Source organism: Anopheles merus, chromosome 3R (assembly GCF_017562075.2).
Source record: "Anopheles merus strain MAF chromosome 3R, AmerM5.1, whole genome shotgun sequence".
Classification (NCBI taxonomy): Eukaryota; Metazoa; Arthropoda; class Insecta; order Diptera; family Culicidae; genus Anopheles; species Anopheles merus.
The window spans coordinates 24,194,416-24,222,109 of record NC_054084.1 but is presented as its reverse complement, the minus strand read 5'-3'; the positions used below and the strand labels follow the sequence as shown (position 1 = coordinate 24,222,109).

The following is a 27,694-nucleotide window of genomic DNA, read 5'->3' as shown; positions in this document are numbered from 1 at the left end:
TTGTCGACAATACAATACTTCCATAAATTGTGTTTACGGGCCGTTTTGTTTCCCTCCATCTTCCCACCACGTTGTGTTCTTGCACTTTCCTATTCCACGCGCCACTGAGCCTAAAACCGTATCTTGCCACCATCCATCGCCACCACCACACACACACACACACACACACGGGGCGATGGCGGGGCATTCAATATGTATGATTTTGTGTACCATCGTTTACTTTTGCCATTTGTTTTTTTTTTTTGGTTGTTGCCTGCTGTTGCATTTTGCTGTTGCTGGATGACAATTTCCTATCACTTGGTGGTTGTTGCTTCTTTTTTTTTGTCTGCTTTTTGGTTGCGCGAAAAAGGGGGTTCTTTTTTTTTACCTATTTTTATGCCTTAGAAAACAACATGAACAAATCAGCGCTGCAAATCTAACAAACTGCTCTCCAGCGTCTCCTTCTTCGGGAGACACACACACACACACTGATTGGGAAAAAAGGCGTCTATAAAGTTGTACAATAATCATCAATCTCGTATGTGGTTACACTCTATTGTGTGGTTGTAGTTTTTGAATTTTACAAAAAAGTGAAAATGCTACCCATTAACAAACTAGCGTGTAAAAAAATCTATTTTTTGCATTTTCTTACACAAAAAAAGAACCTACAAACAACACACGACTGTGCTGAGCTAATTTCGCCACACGTTTTTAACGACAACATATATAGTATTCTCACCTCAGCTCTCTACTCACTATTTGAACATACTTCACAAGGTAAAAGTAAAACAAATCGCTTGCCCGCTAATCAGCTACATTGCATACCCCAATTTAATGATTGCAGAGCTAAACCGAGCTGCCATCAAAGCTGCGTGTTGCGCCAACCCAGCCTACAATGTATTTTGCACAATCGGTGTAGTCACTTACTTCGCTAGCAAACAATGCGAGATACGTTTTGGGGTGAAATGTTTCAAGGTGATGGTGATATTTGCTGAACTAATGCAAAATAAAACCATCTACAAACAAAAAACCACTTCTAATGTAAAACGTTCGCCCCAAAAACATTAACAATGCACGCGCCCGCAAGTGGTACATTGTGGCCCGTTAAGTGTTAAACGAAACTCCGCTCATCCATTCCCTTTCGCGTGACGCGCAGACGATCTTCCCACTTATACAGCACAAGTACGTTAAAATAAAATCATTTACAGCACACACACACACACACAGACACGCGTTTGTAACGGAAATTAGCCGTAATTAATTATCACCTGTTTGCTTATTTTCTAACATTCCTACACACCTCCTTATATTTCTTCGTCATTTACCAGCAATGATGCGAATATTAAGCCTTCTCTTTTTTTTAAAAAAATGGGACAAAACACGCACGCATTTACGGCTGTGTGCTCCTCTGTAGTGATGCTTTGCTTGTGGCGGTTTGTTTTTTTTTCAAATAAAATTCATTCTACCTAGCAATTTGCTGCGTAACCTTGCTGCGCGTACATTTACAAAAAAGGTTCCCTTTTCTCTCTTCTCCGTCACAACGGTTTCTCTAAACTTTAAACCATCCATACCCCGCAGCCCCGTTACCCTAAGACACACACACCTTAAGCACACCACGTCGATAGCGTTCTAGTGTTGAGCGTATATAAGGGTTAACTTTATCTATATATAGAGATGTATATGTGAGTCTATGAAAGCTATTTCTATTACGACGGTCAACATTGAAAACGGCATCGTGATTTTAAAAGCTGATATCTCATATCTTACTATTCCGTGGCTGGTGTGTCTGATTGTTTGCTTAATAATAATTAAAAAAAACGTTTGCACTTACCTACACACATCATCATCACGTGCTAACTGCTGCGCAAGAATGCTGGCTGCGTAAGGTTCCTGTTCTTCCTTTGCGTTCTACACCTCTTCATCACGTACGTATTTGTTTGCAAGTAAATTCCTACTATTATTGTCCGCTTCACATGGGGACACACAAACGCGCACGTACATACGTCGCGCACACACTCAGCCTACTTGAGAAAGGACGGCAGGGAAGTAGCTTCTTGAAAGATTCATATTTATGCTGTTGTGTTGTTGTGCTGGTTGTGTTGTTTGTCTAATATCTTCGATTACGTACGTACGGTACAACGAAACGCTTCCGCTTCCGTATCTAAACGGGCGAGATCTTCTTGTTTACGTGGCATGAGGAGGGTGGGGGAGGGGGGGTTGTTTTGTATTACTATTATTATCCTACTAATTGATTATGCTTCACTTTCGTTCACTCGTGTTGCTGCATTGCAAAATGTTGCGCTTAGTGTATGGGGTTGTGTGTGGGTAGCGTGTAAAATGATTTTTGTTTGCTTCCATATCTCTTTCTCTGTCTCTAGACACGTTTATAACTTTTAGCTTTTTACAATTACGATTCGATTCACGTTCCTTGCTTTTGGTTTCCATTGTATTACAACCTTTTGTGTATGTGTGTATGAGTTTTCCTTTAACTTTTCGTTTCCAACTATAGCTTTGCCATGTTTGTGTAGGAGTAGAGATTACGTTCAGTTTGTAAGAGATTCACGATCATGATCACGATCACGCATCATGCATGCTGGCTGGTTTCTGTTTGAACATTACAGGTTGCTCCTGGAGCAACCCTCACCGCTACCGTCGCCGCCGTCGGCATGTGGTACTGATTGGAGGGCAGTGATCCCTCGCCGTTCAGTCTCGTGCAGCGTTCATCATCGCGATTGCAAGCTGTTGGAGGAGAAGCCCGACTGCAGACTGGTCATCGAGCCTTTGTAGTTGGCCGAGCTGAGGATCTCGTGGAAGTACATTAGCTGCGCTGGCCCATCGCAGGACGGTGGGCACATCCACTGCAGAACGTACGTGCCGGTCGATGCCATTTCGTGCGAGCCCTTTGGAAGTGCAACCCGTAAAAAAAAGGAAGCATGAATTAATAATTGGAATAAAATAATAAACGATCTCAATTACCTGTACACCTTCCTTCGGGCGGCATTTAACACTCTGTTCGATCTTCTTGTAATTGGTACCCTCCTTAAAGTCTGGCCCATCAAACACGGAGGAAAAGTCATCTGAAAGAAAAAAAAGCCCCATTAAATTATTAAAGCCGATCGTTTAACTTGATTGCTTAGCCAACGCCATACCATTTCCACTCTGTTCGATCTCCTTCTCGGTGTGAAACACGGCAAACAGCGTATCGTTCTTCAGCACCTCAAAGTCCCACGTGAGGACACTCTTCGGGTCGGTGTTGCGTATCAGCAGCTCGAACAGTTGCCCCGGCTTCAGGTCCACCGCCTTGTACAGGCCGTGATGATCGTGCGCCTGGATCGCGCCGTTCGTTTCCTCGATCGATTCCGACTTGTACAGATGCTTCGGCACCAAACCACCCTCGTGGATTAGCGTCTGTGCCGAAAAATGGTTAGGAAAAAGGGAACATAATATAGTAAATAAGAGATATGTAAAAGAAGAATGATACCCAAACAAAACGGAGCATGAAATTGGACGGCTTTTGAAAGAGGTTATTTATCGAGCACAAGCGAAACGATCCAATGGTGGAATGCAGTTTTAAAGAGCGCCTTTCAAGTGACGGTGACGATGTGGGACGAGCATTTCATAATAAAAATGTACATGGATGGTACACAATCCCCCCCCGGCGGGCGGGCCAAATGTTGTTTGCGCGTAAGTGTAGCAAAATGCAATGGGAATGCAACTGCAGTGGCAACGGAGCAAAACGCATGAAGGGAAGGAGCAGGTGGCGGTGAAAGCTTTACGATGGACGAATCAAATGAGGACGAGCTAACGGGACGATTCACACACACAATTTGGTAATGCAACAATTGGACAATCGACTCGGTGATACTCGTAGTACACGACATGGCTAATATTAGGTTTGTGGCTGTGTGGCGTTAAATGAGCATACGAAAACATAAAACGGAGCATGGTGGATGTTGGAATTTTCCATAATTTTACGCATATCATTAGCTTGAGATCTTCGTGAAGGAGTATCGGGTGGGGACGAAAACAAAAAAACAAACGAAGGAAAATGAAGTAACAAACACAGTATCTTACACAGTGACACGCGCCCAGAAAGCAGCGTGTGTACAGTTTAGCCGGTATCGTTTCCACCACCGTCGGTATGCTGGGCTGCACAGAATTGAGCAAATTAGGGGGGGGTTTGTGGGTGACAGTGGGAGTGTTGTGGTTAGTATCAGTATCAAATAGAGTTTTGCAGCACAGTTTTATGCAGCGCAAAGGAAGTGGGGAAAAGAAAAAGCAAGGAAATAGAGGGATGGAAGAGAAAGGTTGATCCGGTACTGGTACAGATTACCAAAGGATAGAGTCTTCAAAGCGTTTGCGTCTTCAAACTTTCAATAATTCAAGTGATCAGCTTTCTCAGGGCTGTTTTGCCAATCTGGTAAGGAATGCGGTCTGCTTAATTTGGCACACTTACATTGCACGAGCCGCCCAAAAAGCTGGGAATCTTGTCCGTATCGATGTACTGCTCAATTCCATCCTCCGCGTGCATACAGTCCGGTCCACCGAAGAACAGAAACTTGGAGCGTGTGTTTTCATCTGCAAAAAACGGCATCAGAGAATAGATTTAGTGACTGAAATTGTATCTTTCTCTGCTGTTAACTCACCAATAAACGTGCTGACAATGGTCCACAGGACGGGGAAAACGCGCGGCGCGCGCACGATCAGCACGCGCCCCATCGTTTCCGGATAGTTTTTCTCGACCGTTTCAATGATGCGCAGCAGCGCCTTTACGCCCGGCCGCCACAGATGCCGCATCGACAGCCCGTCCAGGTCGACCAGCAGGCACCAGTTCCAGACCGGTTTGCCGAACAGCTTGGTCGCGTCCTTCATCAGCCGCAAGCCTTCCTCGCAAATGTGCAGCGTCTGCGCAAACGATTAAAAGAGGTTACGAAAAGAAGGAAATAGAAATTAATTTCAGCAACTTTCTGTGTACTGCTGGCGGCTCCACAACACCAAACGGGAGATAACACAACCGGAATCAAGAGCGGTTCGCAACCCGACCCCCCCCCCCCCCCCCTTTGACCCCATTACTTTGGGACTGGCTGGTGTCTTGGGGGCTAGACACATGTGCACAAAGGCGGAAAATGATAAGCGCCAGCCCCGTGGGTCAGAGTCAAATGAGGAGGTCTTTGCGCGACACGTTTTGCCCATTTTTGGAACAGATAATAGCCAGCACACGCCAGCCGCAGCGGTCAATGCCCCTCACGTACCAGCTTGAGCAGCTCGTCCTCGCCGACCGACTTCAGCAATCCTTTGACGTCCATCGTGCCGAGCCGCAGTATGTACAAAGGTCGCCCGTCCTTATCGTGGTGGTGCCAGCCGCCCGGGAAGTACTTCTCCACCACGACCGGCGTTTTGTACTCGCCGAGTATGCTGTCGATGCGCTGCTCCTTGCGCCACTGGAGCGACTCCTGCAGCATGCCCGTCGCCTTATCGATGCTGAAATCGCGCGCACGCAAAAACCGCAACAGCGTCTGGTAGTCCGGTTCCGGGTGTTCGGACGTGCCGTGCTCGAACCGTTTGCGCAGCTGCACCAGCTTCGACTCCTGCAGCGGCGTTAGCTGGCCGAGATACTTGGCGATGTAATCGGCGTCCAGGATGGAGTTGTCCCGGCAGAGCGGTGGCTTTTCCGGTGGCGTTGTGTTGGTTGCTGTACCAGCTGTGGTGGACGTGACGGTCGCATCGTCAACCCATCTACAAAGAAGCACGATAAGAGCACAGAATTAGTATCATTTGATTTAATTTTCAACCCATCTTCCACCTACCTATCCACGTGCGTGATGCCCTCCTGTTTGAGCTCGTTTACGAAAAACTCAATAATCTCCTTGCCCTTCAGCGTGGTCTGCGTGTACTGCTTCATGCCCATCTTCTCCATCGAATGCTCGATGCCGAAAAAGTTCTTAATGTCCAGCGTTGCCGTCTGGTCGAAGCACGTCCAGTCGGGATTCTCCGGGTGGGCGTAGTACCGGCACTTTTCGAAGATTTCCACACGCGTCGCGAACGACTCGTTCGTTGCCTCGATGTTCAGCGTGCGCGTCTTCATGTCGAGGAAGTTCTGCTGGATGAAGAACACCACATCGACGCCGATGATCTTCTTGATCAGGTACGGCGCCTCGACTGCGATCTTGCAACGGCGCTTCGTGTCACGCCGGGCACCATTGTCGAACACGTTGTCCTCGATGATCTCGCAGTCGAGTACGATCGGCATCTGCGGGCAGGTCGGGAAGCGACGCTCGTAGGCCTGGTTGTGGGGAAAAAAGAGCATTGAAAAGCATGAAGTATTAAATAAGAGGTAAGAATGTTGTTTTCTTTATTCAATGATAAAGAAGATGGAAATATCTCTATTTAAAGGGACTTTTATTGGCAAACTGCTATCTGAAGATGTTTATTTATTTTTAGATATACGCCTCACGGCACATACATATCGCTCTCAGATGATTGAGGAAGCTCTTCCGCGGCACGTGAGCTAGCGAAACGTTATCTTTCGCCCCGGATGGTGCAATTTTATCATAACTAGCAACTACTTGTTTGGATGTTTGCAACGATCAATAAACAGCTTGCTGTACGCCATTAAGAGTATGTGTTTAAGCCACCCACAGCGCGGGGCTGGAAGTACCGTACCGTACTGTATCGTTATTTCCGTTTATTTTAAAATAGATAAATAAAAACTAAATTTAATCAATCTGTTACCAGTGTGTTGGTGCTTGCTTGCACAAATTCAACATAAGCCACCATGACAGTCCATGGCAGCTAAGTACAATAGAATGTTTTCAGATACAGGGTGCTCCATTTATCGTTTCATCAATTATAGGTGTATAAATAGGGCAATTTTTAGTTAATATATTCATGGGCGTTTTGTATAAGACAGATTAATAAACAAGCTCAAATAATGTGTATGATAGCAAGAATATAGAAACAAAAATTTAAACCAAATGAGGGCCAGTCTTTAAAAAGGGTTTACACTTGTTTCAATATCTGTGGCTATTGAATTTTACTAAAATATATATTTTTATAACAATTTCACCAAAACCGCGTAATTATTGTGCGACATCGATCTGTTCAAACTAACTGCAACTGCATCCTACAGGATAGGTATCCCAATATAGCACATAATATGGATTCCTTTGAGACTGTAACCGTCAAGGGATTAAGAATTTCTTCTTCTTCTTTGGCACAACAACCGCTGTCGGTCACAAAGCCTGCCTGTACCTACTAGTGAAGTGAGCTTGGCGGCTTTCAGTGACTTATTGTTACCATAGCAGGATAGTCAGTCCTACGTATGGGGGTATGGGGACACGGTCTATTCGGGACTTGAACCCATGACGGGCATGTTGTTACGTCGTACGAGTTGACGACTGTACCACCAGACCGGCCCTAGATTTTTAGGGATTTAGAACAACTATCTTTAAAATTCAAAGACAGAATATGTCATTACAAAATATCGAAGTTCTGGATTTATTGTTGGGAGTTGGCAGGTACGACTCCACTAACGGATCGATCCGGAATCGAGTGCAGCTAGGCCGGGATCGATTCCGACCCGTGGGTGCAACGAGTTCAATAGGTTCATACGAGTTTGGTAGGCTCATACGAGTTTAGTAGCTTTAATGGGTTGGATGGGTGTCTACGAGTTCAGTTGTAATACAGTAAGACTTTGCTGGTACAATTGCGTACTAACTAGAGAGTTTGTACTCTATAGTTGGGTTGTTTGATAGACGTCGAATGTAATAAATAAAAATAGATTGTTTTTTTTTACATTTCTATTCATCACTTTCGCCGTCTGTTAAACAACTCAACCTACTGAACTCGCAGGCACTCATCAAACCTACTGAACCCGTTTGAACCCACTGAACCTACTGAACCGTTTGAACTTGTATGCACCTATTGAACTCGTAAGAACCTACCTAACTCGTACGAACCTATTGAACTTGTTGCACCCACGGGTCGGAATTGCATATGCTTTGGCGAACCTACTAAGCCTACTCGATCCGGTTAGGGTCGCCCCGCCCATCACTAATATTCATCCTTTTTTTCTGTTTTTTGTGAAGGTATAAAGAATCTTCATGATGTCTTGGGAGGCCACGACAATCATTTTTGTGATAGGAATTTAACCAATAACGTGTAATAGGAATGATTGAAATGTAAATTATTAGGATTAGATCATGGACAACATAAAAAGAGTTAAAAAAGAGAAGATCTATTCAACGTTGTATGCTTTACGATATGAATATTCACTGTTTACGATATGGTTGCACAAATATTCGTATAACTGATGTTTCACAAAAAATAATAGAATTCTTCAATCATTATGTTTTATAGACAACTGCACAAGACCAACGCGGATTGAATTATAGAACCTTTCAAACGACCCAATATGGACCGAAACACCCTTTAACAGTGAAGTGAAGTTAAGCCGTACGAGAGTGCACCTCGCACTGCTCGCTGGAGCGTACGGCGTATGGTTCTGCTTCAGAAAGACAGAAGCACCGGTAAGCCCAGAAGCATCCTTTTTGCCCCCCCCCCCCGCACCAGCTCACGCTGATTACAGTTGACATAATCTCCTCCCAGGCCACCCCCATCCCTTGGAGTGTCCCTTGGGTTTCGGTGTGTGGGTTGACAGCTACCCACCGGCACACAGTGACAGTGTCCCGGGCGGTTCTGAATGGCCTGCGAAAAGGACCGACTTCGCTAACGCATACATTTGGTCTGAATGGGTTCCATTTGTTTCGCAGCCCCTTAACCTTCATCAAGCATCGGTGGCAGTAGAGGCGGGGAAGAGGCGGACGGTAGAGCACACCATCCAGGCACCAGTTATGATAAAAGTTTTGTCAATAACCGTCGTCAGCGTTGGACTGTGTCAATCAAAACAGGCGGATTGGTGTGGGTCGTTGCTTCCCGGAACGCATTCCCGGCAATTCAGCATTCCCCACTGGGTGGGGGGGAGGAACACGTTGACGCCCTCTCCAAAAGGGCGTTTTCATTCAGGAGGAGTTCCTGCACACAACCACACACACAAATACACCCACTGCAATCCTGAAGCCTCTATTACAAGGACAAGGTTGAGGGTTTGGAGTGGAAAACAAAAACTGAAGCATGGACAGGGTTCATGATGACCTTCACCCCGAGAGGATATGTGATAGGAGAGAAAACTTCATAGTAACGGGCAGGAAAAGCGTAGGCCCTGAATTGAAAGAGATCGATTGCAGGCAGCGCACCTAACTGTGACCTTCCTAAACAGTGTTATCCTAAGCCTGTCAATGGATTATTCCATTACTCTTCGTCCTGTGTCGCCAACGTGTCCAATGGCCAATCAATTAGGGAACAATTAACGGACAGGAGAAGCGTTGTTCGATTGAAGATAAATTAACTATAGCTTTAGCTCATAAAACACGCCATCAATTGTACAGAGGAGTACGTACTACACACCCATTGCCACCTAGGGCCACTCCCAGCAAGAAGAAGCAGAGCAAAAGGATCCAATTTTCCCGTTGGGTACCTTCCGTTGCACAGTCAAGTGTGGCTTATTTCCTGCCGTCATCGAATCGTTCGAGAAATCGCCCACGTTGTTCATTAATTTATAAATAACATTCGTCGTATCCAGCTGCTCCCATCCAGCCCCCCCCCCCCCCCCCTGGGAGGACACCATCACATCAAGGACCTGTGCGGTGGGCAATATCAAGCGAGGCATAAAACCACAACCGCACATCTCCCCACCAAAGCGGGTGCAGAATCTCCGCTCCTTTTTGCGGGAAGATTCCAACGGTGGGCGCGTGTGGGTGTGGAAAAATGATACTTTTCACTGTCATTGACAACATGGCACGCCGCCGGTCCGGTGATAAAGGGTATAAAGCCATCAGCAAGTGGTGGGGGCACGTAGTGGAGCCATGCGCGCCGCCATGCACAGGCCGCCAGCTTCAGCTTCATTATCATTGTCTTCCACTAGGCGGATGCGCAGCCGGAACGGAACAGCCGTCGTCGTCGTCGTCGTCGTCGTGTGCCGCTGATAAATGTGCCTTCTTTCTGTGGTAGGTCTTGAGTGTAATCGCAAAAAAGCACACATACACATCCGGATACAGGCCCGGAGAGAAGTGGGGGCTTTGTTGCGATCGCGCGGACCGTTTGGTTTCGCATTCCGTGACCGTTTTGCCACAGGGGCCACAGTAAACCGCCCCTTTTCGCTAGTTTGATCAAAATATGTTGCATTAGCCGATTGAAACAAGCGATGGTTGCTGCAATGAAAGTGAAAGGAAGGAAGATGTCTGCTTTTCGGGGTGGTTTGATGGACACGTTCAACATTGTTCACTTGTTGATCATATCGTTTTTCAAACTATTATTGTCAGTGTTGCGTTATAAACACAGCGCGACGTGAAAACTCAACTTGATTGATGGCGGAAAGGATATTTTTTGTGTCATGTTTCAATTAAAACAAATAAAAAACGCCATTTTTAAACACGTTATAAAAAGTTATAAAAAGTTGATTCAGTGCACTTATTTCGATGAAAAAGAAATTGGTTGAAAATGCCAAAGAGCAAGGCGCGAATCATTGCCAAGTATCTTTGAATGACGAGGCTTAGACCAATTGTCCAACCAGGCCTACCTAAGAGGATGGAGATGGACATTGTTGCAAATGTAAGCAAAAGCTGGGACATGTGGCATCTGATCAGCGGACAATAACTTAATTGAAATTACTTTGCGGCCAAGTCCCTTACAAATAAATAACAAGATCGCAACGAACGGCAACGATTCTAGAGGATCAGATGCTGCATCTCACGGGTACTATTCCAGTAATTTATTTATTTATTAGTCGACGGCTTTGCAATAGCTTCGCAATACGCAGCACAAAGCGTTATTGCAGACACGTACAAACAAATGGATGATAGCCAGGCAGTCAATGCACCCGTTGAGGAGTCCAATGATGAAAGCCAATTTGGCATGTCGAATGCGAAGATCTAGTTGTGGCACTCCGAGTAATCCTTTACTCCATAAGACGTGATTCCAGTAACAGAGCTCCAAGGGTTGCTCTATGCTGGATTGACTCTAGTCACCTTAGAGCCCAAGTACGAGAGGGCTAGCACACTGCACAAGGCACAGCAATTGGCTGCATTCTTGCGCCATGAGCAAGCTAGGTTCAAACTAGGATGCCTAAGTTATCGTCACAATCTGATCTTTTCAGCGTTTGCCCGTTTAGTGCGTAATCGAAAAGCGCATCACGCTTTCTGATGATCGTCTGGGCCCCGAATTTGCGTCGTCCGCATACAGGGGGTGATTGTCCTCTGGACAAGCGTAAACAACAAAGGCCCTCAGAGTAACAAAGGTACGCCGAAGGAAGCACAAAGAGATCTAGACAGATTGGGACTCAATCTAATTGATTATGTTCCCTCTTTCGGATATGATCTTAGCCATGTCACCATGAGGTAGGCCAAGTTTGTAAAGCATTGGCGAGCAGAGCGACATTGTCGAAAGCAGCTTTAAGGCCTTTTAATATGCCATCCATCTGATCATCAACAGATATGTGGCTGCAGCTTAAAAATTGCACCAGACCGGTCGTTGTTGACCTTCTGGCAACGAGTCCACGCTGATTTGGGCTGTTATAGGTATAGTTTGTAGACAATACAGGGTTATAAACAAGAACTTGGAATAGTTTCACAACGGCACTCATCGAAGTAATGCGGCGATACTTGGATGACTCAGTTTTGCAATCATTTTTGGTAAAATTGTCTTAGCTATACGATCTTCTAGTAGATTGAAAAGGTGTCTGAGTGTAGCTATTGTTTTAAGGCCGGGGTACATTGTCCGTACTCGCTAGTGTCGGCGGCTGGTGGAAGCTTTTTTTTTTTGGTCATCGAGGGAATGATCATGCCGGATCTTCAATTTAAGTAGTTTTTTCACCATTTTTTGATGCGAAAATGTCTGAAATACTTGCATATTTATCGATCAATTACAAAGCTTTTACAGTCCAGTTTAAGTAAAAATCATGGAAAAATAAAATATTTTCTGTAGCGGCTCCAAATTGTTTGATAAATGCGCTCGGTCATTCGTCGCCAGATGCGCCAGGAGCCAGTACAGGAGCAATTCACGGAACTTATTGATGATCGTTGGTTGAATGTCGAATTCTTTCTCCAATCTCGTCGAGTAGGTCCAGATAAATATAACATTGAGGAATATTGCACAGTAAATAGTCCATTGGTAGTTGTTACAGATACCTTCCTACGTAATAATCCTGAGTGGTAAATGCCTGTGTCAATATATTCCACCAAATTCCACAAATATAATTACAATACAATGATTAATTACTATCATTGTAGCCAGATATTCGACAGGCAATAGTTCTAGAAAAGGCATGAGTTCGGACTTAATACCTGAACTGCGGATATATTAAAGATCAAATCTTGCATCGCTTTGGATTTGGAGACAGTTCCAGGAAAGGTTCAGGACCAGTTCATCATCATCATCTAAATTCTTCAATCCGTATAGGCACGAAAAAGGCTTCAGGGGGTTTTTCGTCGTTATTGATCAACGAACCGATTCCGATCGATTGTGGGACAGTTTCATGACCAGTATAGCTCCACTTATGCCTTCTATTTTAACGTGACGCTTAATGAGCGTGACGTTGTGCTCAATGTTCCGTTACTTTTTTAATGGTTCTTTTCAAATGTTACAATTTCATCATCAGATTCTACATTCTATTTCAACATTTTTTCCAGAATAGAATGGCAATATAATAGAACACCAAGAAATATTATACCTAAAAAGCTTTTTGTAACAATTGTATGATCTCTCCCCATCAATAAACCCCTTACAAATGATACATGCACAACACACCACAATCTCACAAAGTAGAACCTACGGTGTCAACAGATCTATAATTTAAATACTTGCAATCATTGCAGCGTGGTGTGTAATTTACCCCTCCCCCCTACATAATCATAGGCACGTGGTTCAGGGACCGCCGCAAGTCTCGATCTCGACCCGGGTACAGGTGTGCCACTTGATGAAATCTTCTCAACGACCCACAGTGGGCCAATGGCGGTACCACCTTAAGCACCTTCACCAGATTTGAACGTTCACACACGCACACTCACACACACACACACACACCCAACCACGGCTACAGGGGGTGGCACGACCGAGATTGCGACGACGTCACGCTGAACTTTGACTTTTCCTTTCCATTTCCAAGATTGGCTGGTGCGTTGGTACACACGTACCAACGACATTCTCCGCTAGCGTACAAAGCTTTCAGGACAAACTGCACATGAAGTGCCCTCCCCTGTGCAGCAGCTGCTATTCCTAACCAAAAAAAAAAACATCCACATCGATTTCTAGCGAGTATCGACATGCCACCAGGCCAGGTTTCCAGCCCACTCAAAAGCGAAGGGAAAATGTGTTCTCTCGAACGAAAAGGAAATGGGACGGTTGTTGCGTGTTCAAAAAATGCAAACAAACAGTCACCGGGCACTAAGGGGCGCTAGTTAGCAGGCGTCGATAAGGAAGTACCCCCCCCCCCCCCTACTACTACCCCCTGCTACTACTACTACTACTATTACAAATACCAGCAGCTAATCATCGACTTTGAACGTTGATTATCCAATCAGGCGGAATTGACCGAAACACTGGCCTGGCGGCACGGCGTCCAGCAGCTCCAGCCCGGGCGCTTTTCTATACTTTTATATCCGCTGCTTTTTTTGTTGTTCTTGTTGTCCCCCTTCAATACACCGCTGGGCCACCACTAATGGACGGTGGTGTGGACTTTGAGTGTCACCATTGCAGTGGAAAGCAAACGGTATCGATCCGGGACAGAACCGCTGTTTGGGAACGCGATACCAAAACGGAAGCTCTACATAGCGCTTGATTGCCAGTGCTGAGGGGTTGGGAGGGCCACAACAACAACGGCCCATTCCCAGTCGTTCCCATCGATTTCCTGTAGCGCACCCATCCCGTTAAACTATCAATCATTTAAAGCTCTCCCCACGAAGGATGAGAAGCACACCAAGCAGGAGGTTTGAAGGGAATAAAAAACACATCCACAGCACCTGTTGTTAAGCAGAGCCTTTCACACTCTCCCTTTCACACACACACTCTCTCTCTCTCTCTCTCTCTCTGTATTCCCTTCTTAAAATAGGAGGCCTATGTGAAAAGTACAAAGCTAAAAATTCATGACTTACTTTGATAATGGGCATGGCGGTGGAAAAAAGGCCACCTTTAACCACCTGCAACCGTTTCGAGTGGCGCGGGCATCCGTGATTAAACCGTTGCATTATTCAAAGTTATAAGCTCCGTTAATAAACTCCCGACCCCGCCATCCAAAAGGGGTCGCTCGACCTCAAGGACGAATAGATTAAGCAAATTGCGACCACATTGCGTCGTCCCTTTTTACAAGTGGGCTTTCGTGCGGTGTTGCACTGTGGTCGTTGCATTCTGCCATTTCTGCCTCAGAGTTCTTCACTCTGAGTGTGTGTGTGTGTGTGTGTGTGTGTGTGTGTGTGTGTGTGTGTGTGCAAACAAGCAAAATTATCTATCATTGTTTGCCAAGATCAAGTCACTAGGCAGGAAGGTCTCTGCTTTATGCTGTAGGTCATCATCCAAAAAGGGGGTCACACCTACTGGGGAGGAGGGCGAATCGTCTACCGTTTCAATTCTTGTTTTTTTTTTTCTTTGGCCAATTTCTGTGCGCATTTGGAACACATAAGGGTGGTCGCCTCCCCCCAAAACCATTTGACAATGGATGTCGAGGACTTCGCCAAACTGTATCGCTGGCGTTATGGGGAAAGTTTGCCTAAGCAAACACCGTTCCTGACATGACCATGGTCAGCCGGCCGACATCAAATGTGAAATTCCAACAAGCTCCCCATACGGGAGGGCCGTATTTTCCAACTACCTCATAGGTTTTGTTTACACTGTCCAGTCTTTCCTTCCTTATTCCAGTAGTTGTTCTTATTAGTCGTTTGCAAAAATGGGAAAACTTTGAATTGCGACGCACTTTGCACCCATCCATTCCTTCAGTTTCCAAAGGGCGCACCATACTGCTTCCGTTTTACCAACGGTTGCGCATGTTTGTTCTATGTTTTGACCACGTATTGGTGGTTGTTATTGCTTCTCCAAAAGTGCAGCTTATTTCACACACTTTTCCCCCTCCTCAATACAGACTTTTGGCGGCAGAAGTTGCAGAAACCCTACAACGGGGAGGGCGATGCACTGGGCCGCACAACGCAAATCTATCTATAGCCTCACACAACACTACCTAGTCCAGTCCAGCCCAGTGTGCATGTGTGTAGTTATATGTTTGTGCAGTGTTTGGGTTTTGTTTACGTTTCATATTCTACACCCTTTTCCCCCTAGCGATTAAGGCCCTAGGCAAATTGTTGCATGCTGAGGTCGTCTACTGTGTGGAGCGCCAAATAGGACAGCACAAAAAGCACAGCGATTATGCACACTGGGCAGGTAATCATAACATTGTTACGTAAAGTCCTATGCCTTGTTGTTAATATGGCTTTCGTAACGTTTTGGAAGTGTGACTTTGACGTCGGCAAAGGTAAACTGGTGCAACGCTGCGATGGGGGGTTTGTCGGGCGAAGGGAAACATTAACGTCCATTATCGGCAGCTTGTGCATAATTTAATTATTTAGTTACTTTTGTGGGGAATAGTTATAGGAAAAGAGCTATTTTTCCACGATTTGGCTTTTTTTAAATCGCCTGTTATATCATCTTTTAAAAAAAACGACTTTTTATTCCATTTATATTGAGTAGTTTATAAAAAAAACATAATACAATGAAATATAAAAAAATAATAATAAAATATTCTTATAGTAATGGAGAATGTCAAGAATATTTTAATTTGATTTTATTCTTTGATACAATCCTTATAATTCAACTCGAAGAACAACATCAGACTTTTCAAGATACCAGTGTTTGCTCCATTTCAATTCAAACAATACAATTTAAAGTCACCAAACTCTAATATTCAAATTAAAAACCTTGAAAATGCCAAAATAAACACAATTACTTGCGAATAAATAGTGAAATTGAAAGCCCTTTGCAGAGTTTCCCCTTCCAGCTTTCACACAAAAAATGGCTCTATTAGTCTGTGTTGTAAAACAAACAAAAAAAACACTAAAAACGATGAAAGCAAGATTGCAAAGCAAATAAAATTACTCCGCCCTCTATCATACTGAGGACTGTGCTCCCCCCGCCCCCCCACACACACAGAAGCAAGTGGTCCTGCAGTTCGGTTCGGTTAAGCCAACGACATTCGTAAGATGCTGCCCCGGCATGTACAGCGACCGTTTTTCGAAAAGTGTGTACCATGAAAGGCCATTACTGTCGCCATTCGCCACACGCCGTCGTATCAACGCACTCTTCCAGGTGAGTTGTTTCGTGTGTTTTGTGTTTGCAGCTCTCGGTGCCATTCGGATGGCTCCAAAAATACACACACACACACGCGCACACCCACCTCAGCACACTGTTAGCGGCCGCAATCTCATTTTTTTATGATCGTAGCGCACACGTAGCACATGGGAAGGTAAGCATTCGTTAAACTGTACATTTGTTTGACCTTGGGGAGCATAAGGGCTTTGGATGGGTTATCATTTTATGTAGACCTTTTGGGCACAATTATGAAGAAATTGTTTCAGAATGAGGAACGAATTGATGCAATATTGAAGATTATACAGGGAGTGAAATGTATATAGCACTAGAGTAGTTTTAATTCAATTTACTGTGGAATATTGCAGCTATTTTGATCCAAACGAGATCTTACTAAAAGTATAAACAAAAGTGTTTCCTTAATTCCACACAAGTTGAATTGGTTACAGTTACAGGAGTGTACAAAGCTATTCCCAGGGGCCCCAAACATCCAAGGAATATATCAAGTGAAAATTGATTAATACCATTATTGCTGTGGAAATGATCCTGAAACCATATCGGCCCTGGATTGGACCCTGAAACCATCTATGATCCTGGAAACTATCTAGAATAGATCCTGAGCCTTTACCGCACTGGGAACTTGTCCCAAAGCTATGTCCATACCGGTTCACGAACTGATGCCTATTCTGAAAAAATCATGTCCCGGAGCTGTCACTGAACCCATATCGGTGCAGGATCTGTTCCTCAAACCATACTAGTTCCGGAACTAACCCATAAGGATAGTGAAACTGTTCCCCAACCCATATGTGAACCAGAGCTAATACTGAACCCATTAGATCCTTAAAAGATTCCTAATCCATATCGGTTTAAGAACTGACATTGAGCCCATATTAATGTAAAGGTTCACAAGCCTATAACGTACATGGATCTTTTTCCGAATCAATATCATTCCTGGAACGGATCACAAAACTATGTCGGTCCTTTAACGGATTTCATGATATGTTTTAAACCTGTACCAGTCCAAGAACTGATGCCTATCCTAAAATTATTTCTTCCTGGAAGCTGTTCTTGAATCCACAGCATTTCTCCAACTGTTCCTGAACCGATATTCGCCCTGGAAATAATACAGAACCGATACGGATCCTATAAAAAATTGTTCCCCAAACCATATTTGTTCCAGAACTAACATTGAACTCATAAGGTCCTCAAAAGATTCCTAACCTAAACCGGCCTAAGAACTGAAATCGAGCCCATATTTATGGAATGGATCCCAGGCCAATAACGTACTTGGAACTTTTTCAATAATTGAAATCAATACCATTCCTGGAACGGAACACAAAACTATTTCGTTCCTGGAACAGATTTCTTGCATGGAATCTATATCGGTCCAAGAACTGATGCCTATCCTGAAATAATTCAACTCTTGAAGCTTTTACTGAAGCGATACCGGTTATGGATCTTTTCTTTAAACCATACCTGTTCCGAAACCCATATTGAACGCATAAGGTCCTCAAAAGATCTCTAACCCATACCGGTCTAAGTACTGAATATGAACCCATAGCAACCATGGAATGAATCGCAAGCTTACAACGTACTTGGAACTTTTCCCGAACCAATACCATTCCTGGAACGGATCACAAAACTATTTCGGTCCTGGAACTGATTTCATGACTTGAACTCCTGATGCCTATCCTGAAGAAGTTCCTGTATTGAAGCTGTACCTGAACTCACATCGGTTCTCACATTGCAGAACCTACATGAATCCTGAAACTGTTCTCCAATCCATATTTGTACCGGAACTAATACTGCTCCCATAAGGCCCTGAAAAGATCCCCAACCTATATCGGTCTAATTGATTGATATTAAACCCATCACGTTTCTGAAATTGGCTCCCAAACTTTGCCGTTCGTGCAACTGATCAGCAAACATGCAATAAACCTGCATAGTAATATTATCCTGTATTATTTTGTCTATTTATTTACTATTTAATACACCTGAAACGCTGCTAGTTGTATAGTTATATCTTCTAGTGTAATCAATAGACGTACAGTAAAGTGGGGGAAAAGTGAGCAGGCGCCACTTGTGTGTTTTGCTTATCTGTAAAAGAATGAACTCGAAGAAATAAGCATGCGTAAATCGTTTTCACTAGTGAAGGATTAGATAGTAAGCAGTCTTCACTATTCCTAGGATTCTTTGTAGTAACTAAAACATCAGTAAACTAGCAACACATCCTGAACGATTAAGCTGCACACCTTTACTCCCCCTTTTACTCTATCAGTTTTAAGAGATTTCGGCCAGGAAAGGATAGAAAAAGTAAACTACCTGACACCCTGGCTGGCACGATGCCAAAAACCTGGTACACACTTGCAGCAGTCCACCCGAGGCCAACAACAGTGGATTATAAAAACATTGCGCCGGATTTCGGCGCCGTTTGTTGACCTTTGCAATTTCATTACTGCTACTGGCCCGTCGACGGCATCCCCCTTTTCAACAGCTGACCGAACACAGGGTGGGAGATAATGCTGCACCGCGTGTATGGTGGGGGGGGGGGGGGGGTACGTACTGCACGTGCTACTGCTACTACTACCACTGCATTGTCGCTGCTCACTGCATTGGTCGAAACGGCCCTTTCTCACCATCTCGAACATGTGAACAACTGGAATTGGCACGAAACAACACAACACAGTAGCAGAGGCAGTAGGCGTTTGCATGCATAATTGAAGTTCCTTTAACATCATCATCATCATCATCACCAGCATTACACGGCCGTCCACGAGCGAGCCAAAAACGGCGTAGCGCCGCGGTAGTGATGCGATTTAAAATTTATTACTTTTGCGAAACTTTCCCTCCCTTGCTGCCCACACACACACACACTACCCCGCCGTTACCGCAGCCGTGTGTATTACATTCCACAAAATAGTGTTCGACATTTTAGACTGTGGCCGCACACACAGACCCTCGTCTCCGCCACGCGGGGACCTTGCCGAGTGGCAATAGAATGGAAAAAGAAGACGCGAGGAAAAAGCTGGTGAATGTTGGGAAAATGCTGTGCACTAGGTGTGTTTTGGTGTGCGCGCGCACACACACAAACTGACACATTTCGGTCGCTGTTGGTTCGGTTTTGCCGCGAATGCAACGCTTACTGTGCGTCGTGTTTACTGTGCGATATTCCGTTGCGGTCCACCCCGTTTGTGTGTGTGTGTGCGTGTGTGAGTGTGTTGTGGTTGGGTTGTTTGAGCGCATGGTGCAACCTTGAAAATCTTTGAAGGAATGGCACGAAACACGCTGGTTGATGCAATTTCTCTTTAATATCAAAGCATAAAGCAAAAACTGCGGCGAAAACCTTGCGGCAAATCGGGTGAAAAACGGAATTTTAATATTTTTTTTTGTGTTGGTTGGAAAGCAGGAATTTCCTGGAAAGCCAGTGGAGCAGAAGATAGTGTGGTGTGCACCACCATAACAAGGAAGGATTAAAAATAGTTGCAGATGTAAGATGAAGAAGAGAAAAAGGCATAAGAAAAATAGAGCAGATCTTAGTTACAAACAAGGATGGCGTGATAAAAATATAATAGAAAAATGAAACGTTTGCTAACCGTTCTTTTGTGTACAATCTCGAGCAAAATAATTTGTAATTTAAATCATTCATGTTCCAAAATTTACTTGGTAAAGCAATAAAAATCTCTCTGCGGTGCAACATCAAGTGCAAAACTTCTTAAGAAAGATTTGGCTCCATTACAACAACGTCCCCAAACTTTACACATTGCCATTGATACCAAGGAGCAGCTCGAGTACGATTGGCACCGAAAAGATTTGTCACGTAAAATCCATCAAAACCGGCGACCCCCAGACGAACGACCGGGATGGTGCGGTGAAACTTTTTAACACCGACCGAGGAGCGCGCGCGCGATATAAACGCGAACTCGAAAGAGCAGCAAATTAGGATTAGAGTGCTAGTAAAGCATTAAATTGATAAAGTACTCGCGGGAGACCACCCGAAACACGTTCGTTGCCAACGGAAAACCCAACAGTGGAGTGTGTGCTGATGGAGAGAAGCAAGGATGCAAGCACACGGTTTGCAGGTGGTGGTGGCCAGATAAACGAAAGCTTTTCCATGGTTTATCCGGATAAGTATGTTTAGTGGAAAAGCTTTTTGGAAAGCTGTCTTTTTTTTCGACCAATTTTAATCTTATCAGGCAACTTTTGTTCTGGTGATTTGTACTTGGTATTTGGAGCTAAGTTCATGCATCTAAAGAGAGATGTACCTGATAGCGTTACATTGAACTCCTCCTTTCTTCTGGTGCTGTCTTGCCACATTTAACCCCTAGCGATAGCGAACAAAGTTCTGCGATAGAATTCCAACCACCTAGGCGGCGGCATGATGCTTGTTTTTTTTCGATACTGTTCGTTGTTTTTTGGCTACCAATATCATTCCCCGGGCGCTGTGGCCCGCAGTTAACAAAAAGCGTGGCTCTTCGTTTTTTAATCAATATCGATGTGGCGCCGTGTCTCTGTAGGGGCTTTTGGGTGTAGCGTTTTACTTTTCTAGCATGAAAACGATCCGATTACGTCAAACGGTGGCGCATTTTAGTGCTTTCATCTGACGATTGGGGCTTCGTGTTCTTGAAAGGGGTTTGATTGTTCGTGCTAGTGTGTGAGAAGCAAAATAAAAAAAACAGGGTCGTTTGTAAAAAAGGAAGACAAACTTGCGATAAGTTTATTATTTAAAAACACAATATCTGTCATAATAAGGTAAAATTTTTGCCTATTTACTTTTACCGAAATCATTAAGTGTATTCAACTCTATAAGATGATTCTTCAATAATTCTTACTCTACGCTTATGAGTAGTGTTAGTACCACGGAATATGATCTCTTTATGTGCATTCAAAGTAGAGGATTGAGAAGAAATGTTAAAAAAATCGAAATAACATTTAGTAAAACAATGGAAGTTAGGTATTAATTTTCTATTTTATTGATAATTAACGGATTTTCCAAGGGTTCTCTTAGTTGTGGGACACTTCCTTGGCTCTTTTTTTTATGAGAAGTCAACTTCATACGATGGAAATTGGCACCTCTATGGCACCCGTTTTGGACAGGCTCCTTGGAAATTCCAATTTGATTTTGTCCAATTCTGATTACATTACAGGGTTTACCAGGTCAATGAACTACTGCCCACATGGTTATAACAATAATTTCGTTGAATATCTATCACAACCTACCACGCAACCATAGTGCTGTGTTGAATATTTCAAGGAAAATATATGATGACCACAAGAGTATACAACAAACAAATACAAGTTATATACATCTTTAAGATTATTGAAGAGCAAGCATTATTGCTTTTAAGTGAAAAACCCTCAGATAAATTTATCGATACAGAATTTGTAATTAACAGACGAATAGTAAACTATTGTATAAAGTGTGCTTATTGTGTGAAATAAAATAAAATAAATTAAATTTTAATTTTGAAATATTTGCTTTTTTCCAATATTAACGTTCAATAATAGAAAAACATCTTATTTTTATTTTTGTTTGGCCGTCGCCCTGGCACTAGACAGATGATTTATTGGACTTATTTAGAGGCCCCATGTACCCCCAGATATGGACAGACAATCCTTGTGTAATGCATAGACGAGCTTAGAAGGGAATCGAACCACTAAACGTCCTTGTAGGAGCATGTACAACAACAACTTAGACTACCGGGCAGGCTGCCCTTCGTATAATAATAACTGGTTTTCAACAAACGTGTCTATCAAATTGGTGTTGCATATCTTTGATCAGAATGTTGACTATTTCTTGATATCATAGGTCTACTATCACTTTACTTGATTGTTGTTATTACACGAAGACGGCAGTGGCATACACAACGTGTTACAAAACAAGAAAGACCCCTGGTTCGGGGGCTCTTTTGACCCGCAATCACCATCACCACCAACCAACCCGGACCATGAGAGCACCCCACTAGCGCCCACCAAAGTCGAGCACCGACCGTCGAGTGGCATCTACACGGCACCGCACACGGTTCAGGTGCAGCGAAGGTCATTGCGAACACTTCAACTAATCCTTCGCATCACAGCAGGCTAGAAGAGCGCTGGTAAACAAATGGTCCATTGTCTTACTGACAGGCTAGCGGTGGACACGACCACCGCCGCCTGATTTATGAGACTGAAGCAATGAGCGGTAACATGGTTTTAATTTAATCATGTTGCGCACTGGGCCGGAACTGGGCCACGTGAACCAGAATGAGCACCTTTGGCGCCTTTATCAGCTGTTTTCGCCAATAGCTAGGGGGTGTGCTAGTGTGATTGCAATTTTTCCTTTTCTCGAAAAACCACATAACATTGTTTACGTCGGTCGGTCGATCGGTTGGTGGTCACACCTTTCCCGTGGCGGGCACGAAATATAAAAATAAACAGGTCATCGGCTATTGTTGCACCATGTCGCATCAGCCGCCCTGCCGGCCAGCCAGTTTGCGATACTGCCGCTAAGTGTCCTTCAGCGTTCAAGCGTTTGCACATGACCACACACGATCGGTTACAGGTTGGTGTTGGTGGTGGTGGTCAATTTGCCGTTATAATTATCGCTCTTCGATCGCTTGTTGGTTGCACGTGCAAACCGGGATCGTCAGCGTATATGACCGCCCAGCTAAAGCTACAGATATGCAAAGGGAGTACAGTTTAGCATGGTAAACGAAATCATTGCACTTACCGCCACGACCAGCTCGAAGGGATACTTGTAGATCCTGACGGGAGATTCATACTTCTGCACCATTGCTTTTGGAGCTCTTTTAGTAGTCGCTTTTGCTGACACCGAATGCTGCTGAATGCTTGCGCACACTCTCGTTCACGTTCTTTGGGGTGTTTTCTTTCCGTTCTACAAGTAAAACTCTCGCTGGTTGTTCGTGCTTCCGGGCGTATTATCCACTTCCGCTCCTTTTTCTTTCTCTCTCTCTCGCTCTGTCTGCTCACACAGAGACACACGCACCACCGTTGCAACTCGAAACACTTTCGCTTCCCTAGCAAGCAACAACACACGAAGGGAATGATTCTATTGAGCTTCACTTCCGCCCTGCTCGGAACCGGTTTTGCTTGGTTCACGGCTCCCAGCAGCAGCAGCAGCAACCCTTTGATGGGTTTCGATGGAGACTTTTTTGTTTCCTTTTCTTCGCTGCGCCTACTCTCAACGGTAAACACAACAAATCTTCCGTTTCACTCTTTCACGCTTACTTGGATACACAGGCGCACGCACGCACGCACACAGCGCCCAATAAAGGTAGATCCAGGGAGAGGAAAAGCGCAATGTACCGGGCGTGATTTAAAAAAAAAAAACACGGAGCTCTTGGATTGCTATTTGGTGGCGGCAGCGAGCAGCACTTTAAACCATTCACGAGAAATGGTACAACAATAATGCCGTGGCGAATTTGCCTTTAAAAGCAGCGCGGTTTTGGCAATTGTTGTTGACACGTTAGCACACCGCGTACATACACCGTTTCACAGCTCGGTGGATAATAAAGCAAACACTTCCACACACACACACATGCACACGATGTACCAACCGTACAGACCTGAAAGACCTTTTCTACCGCCCGCGAAAACAGCAAGATTTAAGTACCGTTGTAAGTAGACCTCCGAGTTAGACCTCACAGAGATGGGTGAAAATGGCAGGAGGGAAAACTTTGAAATGCACACGAAAAGACACACGCACACAGACAGAGATACACACGCGCGCGCGCACACACACACACACACACAGCACTCCAGTTGTTTTAGGTGCAGATTAACACATGGTCCGATTTGCCGTCCCGTCTGCAAGCGACTGTAAAAGGAAAATGACCTGAGTCGCACGGTTAAAAATTCTGCTATCAAACGAAAACACGGACCACGGTTGTGTGCTCTCTCTCTCTGTATAAATGAGCGATTAACAATTGTATACTGTAGAGAGAGTGAGAAAGAGCGAGAGAGCGGAATGGTTTTTATACGGAAAGGGATCGTTAGACAGAAATAGCTATTGCAGGGGTTTTGTGCTTATTTAAAAAATCATTTTTAAATAATTTAAAATAATAATTACAAATCGTTTTTGCAGTATTGTTTTTATTAAAAGTTTATTCAGTGTGCTTGTTTGAGTTTATTTTAAAAAACTTCTTAAATTTGTAACCATTTTTTTAAAGAAGTTTTTTTTTGTGGAGTGTTTTTGGGTTGCGATTTATAAAAAATAAATATTTTAGAATTTCAGCCTTATTTTTCACTGTCTGAAAAATGAACTTTTTTTTTTATTAATAGGAAGTCCCCAGGACACAGTACAGTCTGAACTCATTGGTTGAACTTCGATTCCCTGGCAACTAGTGAATATGTGCTTTTTAGTTGGCACGTTTTTTCATACAAAAACATTATGAAAATTTTCTCGGCAGATTTTTGTGAAATTTTTAAAAACCCTGTTTTCCATACAAACTTAGGCGACGACTATTGAATTCTGACTGTATCTCTTATACGCAGATTCGGAGATACGAGGTTTTCTAAATTTGACAATTCTTTGAGCAAATTGTACTGATTTGACACATCAATTGTAAAATTCCAAATAATCTCCCTTTTGATCGAATGTTAAAAACTATTTCGAAAGGATTAATATCGTGATGATTATGATCGTGATTATATTTCTTCTTCTTTTGACTTAACAACCGTTGACGGTCAAGGCCTGCCTGTACCACTCTACTTGTAGGCTTGGCTTTCAGTGACTTATTGATCCTCCCATAGAAATATAGTCAGTCCTACGTATGATCGTGATTATTACAAATAATTAATTGAGTGGCTACTTGCAAAATTCTACGAAAATTTGTGATATTTTGGGTGAAATTAACGAGATTCGATGGAAATTCGAGATATGCGGTATATTGCGACCGTTTTTGGTCCCTATTAATCGTGCATCTCGGGGACCGCGTATAAACGAAGAAGAAAGAAGAACAGAGACCAATAAAACGGACCCAATTCCATTTGCAGCGTTGATTAAAAAGTATTAAAATGTTATTTCAAATTGCATAAACAATTATGTACAGCATTTTGTCCCTTTTTCATAAATGAATGACGTAAGGTGTCTGTTATTTATAATTGACATGCTCATTTCCAATTTGCCCCGGAGTGGATTTTTTTCTATCAAAGTTGATAGAAGTTTTTTTTTTAATTTATTGTTGGTGTTTGATAAACGTAAATGATAAACAATTCTTAATTGCTTGTGATAAAGCTCAGTAAATCAATGAATTGGTCGAAAAATGTAAAAACTGACAGAACAATTCGCATGTCTTATTACATTTACGGCAGGGTTTCTTGTGTCTCTGCCTGAGTTTGACAGGATAATACCAAACGAGGATGACAGTACTTTCCATCGTCTAATAAGCATATGAACTTAAACATATCCAATTACTTTATTTTAAGTAGCACGGAAAGTAATGTGAAAACCCCACATCGAACCCTGCATAATTGGTTTCTCGATAATTTCTACTCATGCGAGTCGATATTGTTCTCTTTTGGGAGAAACAGAGTGGGTGAGAGAGATGGAGAGAGAACGTGTCTTCAAGACCACGCTGGAATAAAATATCGCCCTTTCCGCTTGAAATCTATTGCAGATCTGGTTGCACTAATGCGCAAGGGCGTTTTGTGCACTGTTTCCCTTTCATATTTTGTGCTTGACGTTTCATGGTAAATATGTGTGTGTCTGTGAAACGTATTCTGTTTGGGTTGCGCTACTGCCACGCACACACGCATTCGTTTGTGTTTCTATGGTAGAAAAGTGTATGCGCGCACACATATGTTCCGCAGAATTGAGCTCGAAATACAGTGCGCCCTTCAAAAGTGCGGTTAATGGTATTCGAGCAGCTACACCCAACAGCCGGGATAATCAAAAGCAGATCGAGCATCAGTTGATTATTTAGGAATATATTGTATCATTAGTTGCAAAAGCTTTGAAAGTATCAGTCAAAACATACTCTTGAACACTCAAACAGATCAAAGCTGTGAGTAGCGATATGGCAGTGAAGATACAACGCTGCATGACTTTTTACAAGGCGAAGTTTGTAAAAATACGCTGCATACATCGCTGCGTAAATTTTTATTATTACAGGAATGAATTGTAATATCAATCTCTAATGCTTCCACGTACCGTAGATAGTTTGTTACAACGAATGAGACATAATGAGTTTCTGCATGACTCCGAACGTCTCCCGAGGAAACTGGATGACTAAGAAATCTCAAAGAGTATGGATGACTTTAAATTACTGGTTGGATATCTTATTTTTCTTGATAAGCCTTGGTGAGTCTTGAAAATGTCTGGACTTATTAGAAATCATCTGAACTTGTCTAGATTTATCCGAATTCATCTGGATTCTGTCAGTCAAATTATTTGCGACTTCGGAGGAACGTATCTCAATTTTGCTGGTCTGGATGGGAATTTATTCCGTTCGGTCTTGTAGGAGTTACTTCTGGCGACCGGAACAGCGATTGGCAAACTATAAACATTAAAGAGCCCGATTCAGCAAAAACACTAAAGAGCTAAATTGGAATTAAATTTAATTCGCCTCTGTAATGTCGATAATATTCGAGAAATAACTTTCAGTAATTATAAAGCGAGTTTTTGGGGAATATGTCCACTCCCAAGTGCCACAAATCCACTAAACGACCACTAAACGGCTTCTAAACGACTCAAGTTCTCTACCTAAACGGAATATAGAAAGACTTCGTTTAGCAGACGCCAAACGACTCATGCATTCTAAAAATAGCAAAAAAGCTGGTGGCGCTATCTGTTGGTGGGATACCCCAACCAGTTGAGCTTCATCGCTTGGAGGAGAGCTTTCTCATTTCCTCTGTACTGTTGTATGGTTTCGCATTGAAGTTATGCATCGCTAGAACTAGAACGGCGATACGATTGTTTAAATACTAAACTCCAACGGAAACCACCAGCACTGAAGCAAGTGAGATTTGAGCAATGGTCATTGGTGTTGATATCCACGTATCTAACCACACGACCATTTATATAGATTTTTGCTCAGTAAGTTAGAAGGCTATAGGTCATAATAAAATGCAACTTGTCGAAACACATTGCAAGAAAAGGATAGCAATATAATGATGAGTTGTAATACGCCATCTATTGATCAAACCAATGAAGCTGTGGAGCTTTCATTTTTTTTCTATGGATATTCAATTTTCCAGTCGTTTAAGCTTAATCTGTGGCGCTTGGGCTGTAGTAATTTCCAGGGGCATGCTGTAAGAAAGTACTGCGATTGTTCATATACTTTAAGGAAGCAAAGATCATAAGCCCGAGACCGTTGTT

The 27,694-nt window shown here is 43.4% G+C and overlaps 1 protein-coding gene across 3 annotated transcripts; it reads right to left on the bottom strand.

Moving 5' to 3' along the window:
• Positions 1-225: 225 nt before the first annotated feature.
• On the bottom strand, positions 226-24,243 carry LOC121597966 (protein real-time). 3 transcript variants are annotated; one of them, XM_041924335.1, is made up of 10 exons: positions 23,087-24,243; positions 20,643-21,024; positions 5,787-6,262; positions 5,232-5,715; positions 4,626-4,884; positions 4,436-4,557; positions 4,054-4,128; positions 3,129-3,387; positions 2,956-3,056; positions 226-2,879 (listed from the first exon to the last, which is right to left on the bottom strand). In XM_041924335.1, exons 3-10 carry the CDS (start codon positions 6,227-6,229, stop codon positions 2,703-2,705), a joined length of 1,920 nt encoding a protein of 639 aa, XP_041780269.1. In that variant the 5' UTR covers positions 6,230-6,262; positions 20,643-21,024; positions 23,087-24,243; the 3' UTR covers positions 226-2,702. The 3 variants fall into 3 exon arrangements, with proteins under 3 accessions (XP_041780269.1, XP_041780267.1, XP_041780268.1); XM_041924333.1 differs by lacking the exon at positions 20,643-21,024; XM_041924334.1 differs by lacking the exons at positions 4,054-4,128; positions 20,643-21,024 and having other exon boundaries at positions 23,087-24,242.
• Between the last annotated feature and the right edge of the window lie 3,451 nt (positions 24,244-27,694).

What these genes read in the sequence shown, in the direction of transcription:
- LOC121597966 (XM_041924333.1), bottom strand. Translation starts at nt 23,149, where the DNA reads ATGGTGCAGAAGTATGAATCTCCCGTCAGGATCTACAAGTATCCCTTC. An exon ending in CCTTCGAGCTGGTCGTGGCG is followed by an intron (nt 6,263 to 23,086) that starts GTAAGTGCAATG and finishes CCCCACAACCAG; the next exon opens with GCCTACGAGCGTCGCTTCCC. An exon ending in GCCCGAAGGAAGGTGTACAG is followed by an intron (nt 2,880 to 2,955) that starts GTAATTGAGATC and finishes GCACTTCCAAAG; the next exon opens with GGCTCGCACGAAATGGCATC.